At 47.4% G+C, this 12,078-nt stretch overlaps 1 protein-coding gene across 3 annotated transcripts in view; it reads right to left on the bottom strand.

The window, feature by feature from the left end:
* LOC135919744 (metabotropic glutamate receptor 2-like) overlaps positions 1–10,484 on the bottom strand; it is a 34,980-nt gene extending 24,496 nt beyond the window's left edge. The window contains exons 1-2 of one of the 3 annotated variants that reach the window (XM_070534566.1): positions 10,345–10,484; positions 6,933–7,031 (exon numbers count right to left, since the gene is read on the bottom strand). In XM_070534566.1, the coding sequence (XP_070390667.1) occupies positions 6,933–7,002 (70 nt within the window). In that variant the 5' untranslated portion in view covers positions 7,003–7,031; positions 10,345–10,484. The remainder of the gene's footprint in view (positions 1–6,932; positions 7,032–10,344) is intronic. The other 2 variants (XM_070534567.1, XM_065453626.1) reach the window with 2 other exon arrangements.
* Positions 10,485–12,078: the final 1,594 nt, after the last annotated feature.

Raw genomic sequence — 12,078 nt, 5'->3', positions numbered from 1 at the left:
TTGAAAACTATAGTATCTCGAAAATAGTGTAGATTCGTTCCAAGTGCACACGCCTTGCGAACTCACCGGCTAAATTCGTAAATTGATATATGTGCCGTAAATCAATTAATCTTAATCATTCTATTAAGTATTTTAATTTCTCGTAGAAATAATGGCCGCCTCATCGAGAAGTTTAGCTTAAGGGTTATAAATATGCTATCTGACACAAGCCATATTTAAATATTTGGTGTATCTAAAACAATCACCTGGCCTCCCGCAAGCATGGAATGGGAAGTTCCGCGTGAATTCCCAAAGTGTTGATAGATTCACAAGCAATGGTTTCGTTCGGGTCACTGGTAACTTTTCCTACCGCGAATTTATTTCGTTAATCGTTACAAGCTATATTTACTTATTCAGCGTACATCTGAATGGGAACGATTGGCAGATGTGACGCGTTTCCAGTTTGAAAGAGAAATATTCATGTCCTCGCCGGTTTCCATGCTAGGACGATTCCTTCTATGTGGAGGTTGATCGGTTCAGACTGCCCCGTGGGGTCTAAGCGATTGAAATCGAAGAGAGTCGGAGACACGTGTTGCGACAGTGTCGCGAAGCGAGTGTAAGTGGCGCAATAGTGGAATGCGTCGGGGGCCAGCCAGCTCTTCTACGTCAGAGTAACCGAAACCGGAGGATGCCGGGGAAGAAAAACGCGTCAGTAGCGCAGGAATGACATCGTAACGGCTACGGATAAGTTACGTCATAGCAGCAGTCTATACTCTCCCCGAGCAGCTTGCCCTTTGGCATAGAGCCGCAGAAGAAACTTCCGAATAAAAGAAATTGCTTAAATAAAATTGCGGAAGCTGTCCTCTTGTAGACATTTCAGTAATGGTTTAGCGAACTTATCGTCGATCTGCCAACGCATATGATTGTCTGATTGATCAGTTCGTAGCTTGGCAGCTACTAAAGTTCTCTCGAGTAGTCTTCATTTCCGGGCAGATCCAACAGGCGGCGAATGTCTGCGGTATATGCAGGACCAGCGCATTTTTGACAGCTCACGGGGACTTCATGTGTTGGATGCCAGGACTAGGTGATGGAAGATGTGAGGGCCACTCCATCCCTTTGTCTTCTACAGCCTAGAGAGCTTTTTTATTTGTTATTTATTTATTTATTATACCTTTAAGGTACATTTGTACATTGCAGAGGGGAGAGGCAAAGGCAAGAGGTAAATCAATAGGCAAATAACACAAACCTGACTATAGGTACAAGAAGTAAAATACAAATAACGGGAGGAAGCATAAAAACAGAGCCAGCCTCCTGCAGCTGAAACAGGAGTATTCGCTGTATATATAAGTTTTCTCTCTGTTGCTGCAAGAGTATAGAACGGACGTTTAACTCTATGTATGAAGGAAGGAGTACAAATAATATTTCATTATCTCATTTCTTATGGAGTGAACCATGCATTTCACTCCATCCGACGTTTCGCGAGAGCAAATCAATGCGTTGAGTAGTAACTCAGCCCCTTTACCCCTGAGGTATTTCCCCCAGTTTTTAGAGCGCAGGGGCGTGGGCCTAAGTGAGTAAGGCTGACTAGGACTCTGGGTAGTCTGAGTCCAAGCTATCACTATAGGAGAAAAAATTATTTTGTGAGTAAGTTTCGTTTATTGTGCCGAACCATCCTGCACCGAGAAACACCGAGCAATTCCCAATTTATTGAATGTGTTCTCAAAAGCGCACACTGTACTCCTAGTAGTTTCAACTGGATACGCTTAGTAGCTAGCACACAGCAAAGGTTTTTCTCATTGTGTAAGCATCAAAAACATCACATAGAGCACGCACGTTATGCACAATTAATTTAAATTTCGTACGTGTTTCGAAACAACTCAGTTATAAGGACCGCATTAGCTACAAAGCAGAAGCGTGTCTAATTGCCCCCCCCCCCCACACACACACTTCTACTTTCCCACAAACATACCACGTGAGATACAAAAACCAACTGTCCCTCTATGTTTCATATCGCAAGCTCCAATGGTTATATTTAAAAACTTTCGCCCACTCCTGCAGCGGGCATTCATCGCCAACCACATGCTAAAACGGAGTGCAGCCGATGTAGAACGTAAACGAATCACACTCGAAGCTCTAACCGTGGCCGACTTTCGTGCTCTCCAGTATTAAGCGTTCTTTATTTTTGTTTATTTATTTAAGCGAGCCTGCTTGTAGAAATGCAGTACAAATGAGGTACAAGCAATAGCCTGCTTGTTCACTGATCGACTTGCGACGATATAACTCAGCAGCGCTCTTAAGGAGAGCGGGGAAGTACTGTGGAAGGTGCAGCTCCGAGCTTTGGTTCCTCAAATTAAGGTAATAAAACACCGAGGCTGCTGTTAGCCCCATACCTCACGCCTGCTTAATTTGGCCCTATAACTATTCATTAACCGTTAACTTATAGTACAGCTGACTGCCACAAATCGATTTGTACTGTCTGGCACGATCAGAAGTTTTGGATGCGTTGGCACGCCTGTTGCTACGAAAACATGTGCCCGCTCTCGTGCGCCATTGAGGGTACGAGATAGATGGTCGCATACACGCTGTCGTCTGTGATAAGAAAAGATAACTCATTTTTTTTTCTTTTCTGCCACCGGCAACGCATCCAGTGTTGGCTCAGTCGCAAGACCGAAGCTGCCGTTTCGTCTAGCAAATAGCGTTGTATACACAGCGAGGGTCACACATTATTTTCGAGGCGACTTGCCGGCGACAGCCGGCGCGTTTGCGCGCTTCCATGCGGTCGAGAGACAAGCGTGCAGCCGAGAGCCCACGCTTCCAGCAGAAGCGAGTGCGATTTGCAGCCTCCGCAACCGTGCAGGGAACTGCGCAAGTGGCGCCCATTGCGGCCCATCGGTGGCACGAATCAGATTTCCGCCCTGGTGAAACACGATTGCCCCCAGAGCGAGAGCGGGCGATGGAGGGAACAGGCGGCCCATCTACTTTCACCGAGTGTCGACGACGTAATTGCGAGGCCGCGCACTGAGAAATGCTCATCAGATTCACCACCCAAAACATGGTCCGGGGCATACATTCCGCGGTAACCAACCGAATTTCAGTAATGCGCATGGACCTTCGTATGTCCGTATTCGTCTGCCGCTCCGGTGCACGCCACTTTATGTATACCGCGCGGGCAGAACCAAAAGGTCTCCAGGAGTGATCCTCTCAAACGAGCACAGCGAGGCGTTACTGCAGTCTTCGTGACTCGGTATGGTCGGCGCAGCCTAGGAAGAAATTTGAGACTGCAGACTTGGAGACACAGTGGTTGAGGATATGGACACTCGGGAGTAAGCTTCAATGCTAATGACTGAGCTTAAAGAAAATCATGTTAGGCAATGCACCTAAGCTGCCATGGCTGTATAATGACCACAGCGGCCTGCACATTGTATTAGGAGTCGTTGCATTCTAGTAAATTAGCAACATATGTTCACTTGTACGCAGTTATGGCCTTTGTGCTATAAGACGGAGTGGAAAAGAGGCAACTTTCTGTGAAAGTTGATGTGCGGGTGCATCACGGTTGCTTCCTCCAGGCCACACTCCCGGCATGCATATTTGAGTTATATTTCGCTGTTTGTTTTTGAGCTAGACCCGCCCATCTTTTCGCTCTTCCAAGCGGGGTGGGTTTTCAGCCGTTGGATGCTGCACTAACCACATGAGATTCATACAACGCAGACGCGTAACCATGATTATCGTCGACCAATAATTTTCGAGTACACAGCACAGAATACGGGAGAATGAACGAATGCCGAAACGAGTCCACTGCAGGACCGCCATTCCCGACCGAATCGCTGTATATACGGCCGTTACACATCAAGAAGTCTCCGCAGTCAGGAAGCATCGTCACAACTTTATCCTACTCCTGTACAGTCACCATTATCATACTTCACGCGAGCGGGGTCTTCAGGGCCCTTTTGGTACTCCTGCGGAGTGTTGTGGATATTCCTGTTTGGCGTGCCTTGAATGGGATGCTAGCTTAACGTGTCTTCCTTACAAAGCATTCGATATTGGTTCCTTACACGTGTTTGATAAAGTTATGCCACTGTCAACGTGCCTTGATTGTTCGGTTTGAGTCTGACGGTGACTGAGAACATTAGGCCAACACCACCTAGATAGCATAAGGCCTGTTCACTCCGATCCATGACTTTAGGCTACCTGGCCCGAAATTTCCATTGCCAAGGTTGGCGTGAAGAAAGCGGTGATACCAAAATCACTGGGGTTTACTCGGGAGCATCCCTATTAAATTTCATGGCGGTCGGGCCAGGTAACACGACGTCATGGATTGGAGTGAGCAGGCCATGTGCTATCTAGATGATGTTGATTAGGCACAAGTCTCCTACTCCCTACAATCTGTTCCTCTCCCCGCCTCCCCTTCATTTCTGCCTTACCGGCATTTTTCTCAGGGTTTCATGGTTCCATTTATGCAATTTCGTAAAAAAGATTAAGAGATAAAAAAGCTATTTAACACAACTTCTTGTCCGGGGTCTTTGTGGGAGCCACCAAGTCTCTCCGAATACTTGGTGGACGGCACGCATGAGTGCCCGTAGGAGCTTTTCTGGTCCCTCGTGTGCCTCGAAGACGCCAAAACTAAACATTCTGAGCGCCCTTTCACGTGATACTGACCGCCTCAAGTTCCTGACCTTCCCGAAATCGTCCGGTACTCACAGCCTGCGGAGGAACCAACGGCTGTCGCGAAGCACACTACAGTGGCCGCGCTCGCCGGCCGAGCGAATTTCCCTATTACTCTCGGCGGGCGACAGTGGCAGCTGGCGAGCGCGTAAACAAGCCTACTTCCAAGTGTGGCGCTGGGCCCCCCACGCGCGGCTTCTTCGGCGCGTGATTGCCGATCGTTGCAGGGGGCCCCCGCTGCTGCTGCCTTGACAGCTCGGGGTTTCCCGGAAGCGGAAACCCCGTGCCGTGCCTTGGCTTCTCCTGCTGCACCCCTACTCCCCAGGGCGGTGCGGGCATGCAGGGCCTCCTCGGGGGCTTTCCGGCCATGGCACGGACAGAGGCCTCACGTGTGTATTCCTCATTAAGGGCTCGATTGCTGACCGTTTGGAAGATGGGGGCGGATCGAGGGTATAAGGTTCTCGGAGAAACAGTTGACGTACGTCCGGAATGTCCTGCGTCATTGCCACTTGTAGATATAAATAACACCTTGTGTACCGCGAGTTGTGGTTGCCAACGCGGAAGTTCTCTTCGAGCACTGTGTGAGGCATCGTATTTCGTTAGTGGGTAAACTGCAAGATAATCGTACAGAAAAGTGCAGCTTCGCTCACAGCCCTAGCTTAATTCCACCGTGCACGACAAAGAGAACATGCACATATTGACGGCTCACCGCTTTCAATATGTCAGCGTCAATCTGCCTAATCCGGAAGAGACCACGAAGCCCTACAAGTGATTGCGCTTGATTTTGTGGACGAATTCATTTCTAGCTGATGCTGCGAGCCAAACCGCTTAAACAACTGTGTAGCAGAAGTGCCCCATCACGTTCTTTTAGGTGCGTTTTCGTTGAGAAGCGTTTACCAAGATTCTCAGCGAAACCACCAGGACTACATCAGAGTCAGTATTTATATAGATTTAGGCAGTCGAGCAGCTTTATACAGGCATAGATTACCTTGCTCTCCTACACACATATCTTTTGTTTGCACGTAACCCGTATACACAGTTCGACAATTACCGATTAAATGTGCTTGTATGTGGACGTCCGATGGACTATTAAGCAATCAATTGCCTGTAGACAGCGGTAACACTACGGATAACGCGTAATCATTCCGTACATTGACGAAATCAACTTGATGCATGATGGACGAAGATGCAAGCCACTCTCGCTCAGGCATTTTTGTGAATGCGACTTCTCTTCCTGTTCTGGAAGGAGTCGATGCACTGGGTGGTGCTAATCATTGGACCCTGTAAAACATCTTGCCTGCCAGCCTCATTTTGGGAAGTGTTAGCCTAACTCTTTGCTGCAAAAGTTGTTTTTTTTTCACTATCGCTGCCATTGCAAGTACTACCCCCCCCCCCCCCCCCCCCCCCGACAGTACAGGCCAATTTCACAGCACACTCTGATCCAGTCTGTGCGAAGATTTTCTGTTAAGCAACTGACGCGACCATTCAGTGAACACGTTCCACGGAACCTCGCGTGCCGCTGAGCAAAGGACAACTCATTCAGAGGCCCTTGAAATCACGTAAATTTTTTGCGAGTATGGTTGCCCAATAAGCTCCGCTTATGCGAGATAATTTAACATTTCCACTGCTGATTAGACGTGCTAAGCCATTACCAGAGTAGAGACCAATGCGCACATACAAAACAAGAAAGGGAGAGGGCGGAAACGACACCACAGCGCTGAACTTGTAGCAATATTATTGCGAGAGGGCGCATTATTTATATACACATGTCTACCACAGAATATGCATTGCGCGTGTCGGCAATCTAACAATTCGTTATCAGAGCCTGAAGGTTGACATGTTCAGTTTTAGTTCTTTATTAGATTGTTGTAAGGGCTAGTAGCACGTCGTGTTAGCAACGAGTATTAGATAGCAACAATTGTGCATGCCTGCCACTTTTTAGAGAAACGGAAATTATGAGCAGGGATAAAAACAAACCAATGCGTGAACTAATTGAAGCAGGAATGATTCGCATACAAAGCGCGCAGTGTATCAGCTCAATTTCTGTTCTACTATTTAATAAAGAACGAAAATTTCCTAGTCAAGCTTCTGGCTCTCATAGGGTATTGTTAGGTTGTCGACAGGCGCAATGCGTATTCTGTCGTAAACACTCTTACATTATCGCTCTTTCTTTCAATAAAGCTTGTAAGCTTAGTGGTATGGCGTCGTCTTTGCCGCAGTACCCATTTTCTGCGTGTGCGCTGTTTTTAGTTCCTCAGCCTTTAACCATGTGAAATTGCATCGAAACTCACCGGCAGCGAGCACCAGAGCTCGGCCAGTTGGGACCAAGCTTCCGGCAGAACAGCAGGGACGTCGCAGCATGTCCTGTTCAGCCTAAGGCGCTTGCAAGCCTGCATTAAACATTCGTTCTGTTTACTGGATGTTGATGCGATAACAGTTATATAGACATTCCAGGCGCCTTTCTGCCCTCAACGTTGGCGTGATGTTCCGTATAAAGTCCAATGAACATAAGATCGTCGCCCTGCTCCTGTGCGTACGACGGGAGCCGACGACCGCGACTCAATCTGGCCTGCGCGAAAGTGAAGGAAAGCGGGGAGGATGCACGCCGTCTTCCGTCGCGTGCGAGGCACCCAATGTTGCGAGGCCCCGGGTGGCGGGGAGGGAGGGGGAGCGGCGTTCTACTTCGACTGCAACCTGCGTATCTGGAGGCTGCGCGCGGTCGCGCGGCTGTATCTTGAGAGCGATCTATGTTGGGGCCAGACTCTAGGTGCGTTCACGGCTTGTAGCTTTGTGCGTGCTGCGTGTTCTCGGCGCTTAGTCTGCGTTGAAGCGGCAGAAAGCGCCAAGGTCACATCGCTCGCAGCTGCTGCCTCGATTTCCCACGCGAGCGTTTTGACTGCAAGTGTAAGCGGTCATCGAGCGCAATGAGTTCATGTTTGCTGTACGCGCTGACACTGTGCTTGTTAATTTAGTTAGCAAACCTTAGTTAGCAAGCGAATGTTTACACGTTGATACGGCCGATAAAAGTACTATCCTTACTTCGTATTGCTGTCTGCTAATATGCTATCGCAATTGATGCTTCGCCTTTCGGGCGAAACTACGATTTTTTACCATCCGTTAATTACCGATTTTAGTATAACTCTGGACCACACCTATTTGCACTTTGCGTCCTTAGTATTCTGTGTTCCGTGTGTTAGCATTTCTGTGAAGCTTTCCTGTGCAGTTTATGAATAGCTATTGCGGAATCCCGAACTTAACACCGGTCTCCGGTATAATTTGGTCTTAACTCATCCTGAACGATTGTCACTTAGATTCTGTGCGCCGCAGACAATGAGGCTCTGGAAACTACGGACTTCGCTATTCTGTTTTGCAAGTGAAAAAACTGTCAGCGCGATGCGCACGCTTAGCTAATTTTCTGCTGGCAGCATACAGTGAAAGCTTGTTTTAATGTAATTTAAACTTGAACAATTGCAGTCGTATTATGTACCGTTGTGTGACTTATTTCTAATTCGTTTTATACTTTAATGAACTGATAAGGTCGACTTTCACCTGCTGCAGTTGCTCAGTGTGTATGAGGTCCTGCTGGTGAGCAAACGTGCCACCGCATTAGCTGGCAATGTACAAAAAATTCATGCACTTTGGTATAGGTGTGCGTTAAGTACATTGGGTGGGCGGCGTCATTAACCGGGAGCCCTCCACTAAAGTGTGCCTCACAATGCATTGTTACGCTTCCGAAAGGCAGTATCCTATCAATTAATTTATGTCAGACATCCAGCCGTTTAGCATAACTTACCGGATAGTGGGGCATGGATATGCCTTATATGTACTCATGATTATAATAACATTAATCAGATCGACCTTCACTGATATAAAAAAAAACATACAGCTCAACAGTTCATGCCCAACCTTTCTCGAAGACAGACAGCGTAAGAAAATCCTCAGAGAAACCAATCGAACCATTAATGCTTCTAGACACGCAAAAGGTAGGACTACAAAACCACATCACAGCATACATTTATAAAGCAGTTGGAAATAATACAGAAATGTCATATGCAGCAATGTTTGCTTGGCCAGTTATCTGAGGGGAAAATCATTAAAGCTAACAGGGCACCCACGTGCATGTCACTTGCGCGTTTGCAAGTGACGTATGAAGAGTAACATTCCCGGTAAGGATCCTTAGCTGTGAAATTATGAGCAGGCAAGTAGGGTATTTGAGTGACTAAACCAAAAATATGTTAAGGTATTGGTTCATTTACATTTATCTCAATGTATTGAGCGTTGCGAATGCTGGTTAATGAAGACGCAGCACAAGCGAGTTTCAGGAGGAGCAAAACACGCGGATTTGTTTTCCACCTCCACGTGAGCACGCGGAACTTTCCTTTGGTTTTGTTTTCCGCAGCGGCGAAGCACGTGGCATCAAGCAAGGACTTCTCTTTCCTGCTTTGGTACCTTGACAAGCATGTTTGTCTGGGCCACCCATCCGAAAAGTACAACTGAGGAAGAAGATATTGGACCTGTTACAACTTTTTTTCTGTATGGCAGAACATGTGGGAAGAAGACGCGGTGCTATTGAGTTGAAAATAAATAGGTACCAACCTTTAGTCTTGAACTATGCGTTCACGAAACGCTCAGTTATAACGTCGCTGGCTGTCGCTTTCGTTAGAATGAGACGTCAGAACGTGGTCTCGAAAAGGCCAAATCTAGTGTGTTTCCTTTTCTCTCTCTCTCTCTTCAACAGTCGGGTGCACGTGATGAAAAGAGAATTTTGCTTTTAAACACGACATTCGCATATGCGAAGCATAATGGAAAATATTTAATGCCTTATTTATTTTTTCTTCAGATTGAACTATTCTGCATTCTTAAAGATCACTATCAGCTCATGCTGCGCGCTTATAAATGAAAATAGTGCCCCTAGAAATAACCAACTTCAGTTACACGCTGCCAGCTGAGGAACAAGACACTAAATCTGGGGCACCAAAAGTCGACACCCAAGTTACAGCCACTACTCGCTCAACATGTAAGCGCTGACGGTAACAGGAACGCACCGGAGAAGGCTCACACCACAGTACATGACGGATGTGGAAGCCTTCCGCGTGCGCGAATTGCGACCCGTGAGAGCTAGAGCAACGTGCGAATTTATTAGATGGCGTTGTCAATAGAAAAGACGAGATGCTAATTTTCCCGATATACGGGAGTTGTGCTTAGTCGCTATCTTCCGGGCCCTGTTCTAGAACGAACATTCTCGGTGACAACTAAGTTCTAACAGTCTCGGTTCTTTCAACGACTTCGTTGAGCCAAGTTGGCATAGTGTTGAAGGCAATACTCGAAACGTCAAAGTTGTTTAACAGAAACGGTCAAAGCCACTTGGAACAACCACCATCGAAATGACAGGCGTTACACGCTGCTTCACAACCGATTACTTCCTGTTGAGCCCTGATATCACTGACTGTCAATGTACAGGCGAAGTCGATCGTGATCGATAATTGTCCTGTTTGGTGCCTCTGCGGTGATTTCCACTCGGGGTCAATAAGTACTCGGCCAAGTACAGTTTCAATAAATTCTGGCTTATGGCACGGATTGCAAATCTAAGTCGTAGAGCAGTTCCCGGAGTGACGGACAGTCGGTCGTCTTGGACTGTCGCTCTCTACGAAAGATGTGACAGCCGAAGGGTCAAAGGGCTCCGATCGCTCCGCGCGGACTCGCCTTGCGTGACAGGCGACGTGGTCGACGACTCACGCTGCGTGGGTCCGGACGCGCGGTCCACGGCGCGCGCTCAGGGGGCCACGGCGGTAGTCCGGGTCCGAGTGGCGGCGGCCTCTTCGGTCGCAGCCGGCGTCGACACTGGAGACCCGACACCCGAGGGGCGCGCGGGTCGCGTAATGCGTCTCTCATGGCAGCGGCCGGCTCCGCCTCCTCCTCAATAGAGCTGCACTTGATCGAGGCGAACGTGCGCGTCTCGTTGACCGCACAACTCTACCGAATGCGCTGGACCGCGCTCGGCCACGCGGTGGCCTTTCTTACGCATGCCAACGAGCGCTGCTGCGTAGAGGGATGCAGTAGTCATCGCTCTCGCACTGGTTCATTTATCGCCTGTGAGCATCAAACAGGGTGTCCCAGCTAAGTTTAGCCAGAATTTAGAGATATTTGTGTGCCACGTAGCTGGACAGAACCAAGGTAATGTTGTTTGCCGTCGCTTGGAGATAGATTCTACTATCTACCTATTCTACCTAATCACATGATTTGTCCTAATTAATACATAACCTTGTCAAATATTATAACTAGATGAAAATGTCAATGAGAAAATTGTAGAGGCACATGAAAGACTCCCAATGCAGAGAGAGAGAGAGAGAGAGAAAGGCAAAGGAAAGACAGGGAGGTTAACCAGAGATTATCTCCGGTTGGCTACCCTGTACTGGGGGAGGGGAAAGGGGATGCGATAGGTGAGAGGGAGAAGGATTAAAAAACTCCCAATGCAGCTTTCTGTTGCTCAATACGTGCTACATAAAAGTGTTTTCAAGAGCGTGAAAGAAGCCCGCTAATACACGCAAGGTGGCTCGAGCGGCCAGTCGCGAACCTTTTAATGCTCGTGATCATTGTATAGTCACCGTCAGGCAAGTTTCAGACGAACTCTTGTGGAGCGTTGCACTTTTGGACAATCTCTGATCAAGTACAGTGCCGCTGACGTTGTCGATGTCATAAAACCATACTTTCGCCAGACGTTGCACTCTTCAAGTGGCGCAGCGAATGAAACAGAGTTCTACAATACCTGTTAGTCAAGGCGCGAATCGAACCCTACTCTTTTCCCGACTATGACTGATCCGGAGACGCTACCTCGAACTTATAATTGCTCGTGAGCTCGGGAGAGCTACCGGTTCTTTAAAAGTGCGTGTCGTACAAGCAAAGTTAGTTCTAAAAAGTATATGTCCTAAAGTTCTTTATAATACCAGCACAGATCAAATGCAAGTCCTGTTTAAAGCATCTGGCCTGCCTTCGTCTGGCATTGATGAATTTTAAACGAATTGCAGTTGTGAACTACTTTTGGAAAATTGAATATAAATCACAAGCTACGAGGGCGATAGCAATAATACTTATGCTCCGATACGTAGTACCAAGAGTGCTACTCACTATTGTGAGTCGACAATGTGCTATTACGTCCCTCAATATCTTTTATGAGCTACTTAAGAAGAAACCTTTATTGAGTTCATTTTACTAAATGCTAAAAAAACTACTAAAAAACTTGCAATGCATTTGTTCAATTTCTTATTGTTAAAAAGTCTGTATACCACCTGTCAACTATTATAGCTCACCTGGTTTAACATCACTGACACGGCCACCTCTACCGGGCGTCACCAACAAGTCTCCTTGTGGCTGTCATGATACCGAGCTAATCTTTCTAAATACGCTGCGTTGAAATAAATGTTTACTTGTTGATATTGT

The sequence above is a fragment of the Dermacentor albipictus genome, chromosome 2, assembly GCF_038994185.2.
Source record: "Dermacentor albipictus isolate Rhodes 1998 colony chromosome 2, USDA_Dalb.pri_finalv2, whole genome shotgun sequence".
In the NCBI taxonomy this organism is placed as follows: Eukaryota; Metazoa; Arthropoda; class Arachnida; order Ixodida; family Ixodidae; genus Dermacentor; species Dermacentor albipictus.
The sequence above is the reverse complement of the archived record's forward strand: the minus strand, read 5'-3'. Positions and strand labels throughout refer to the sequence as shown.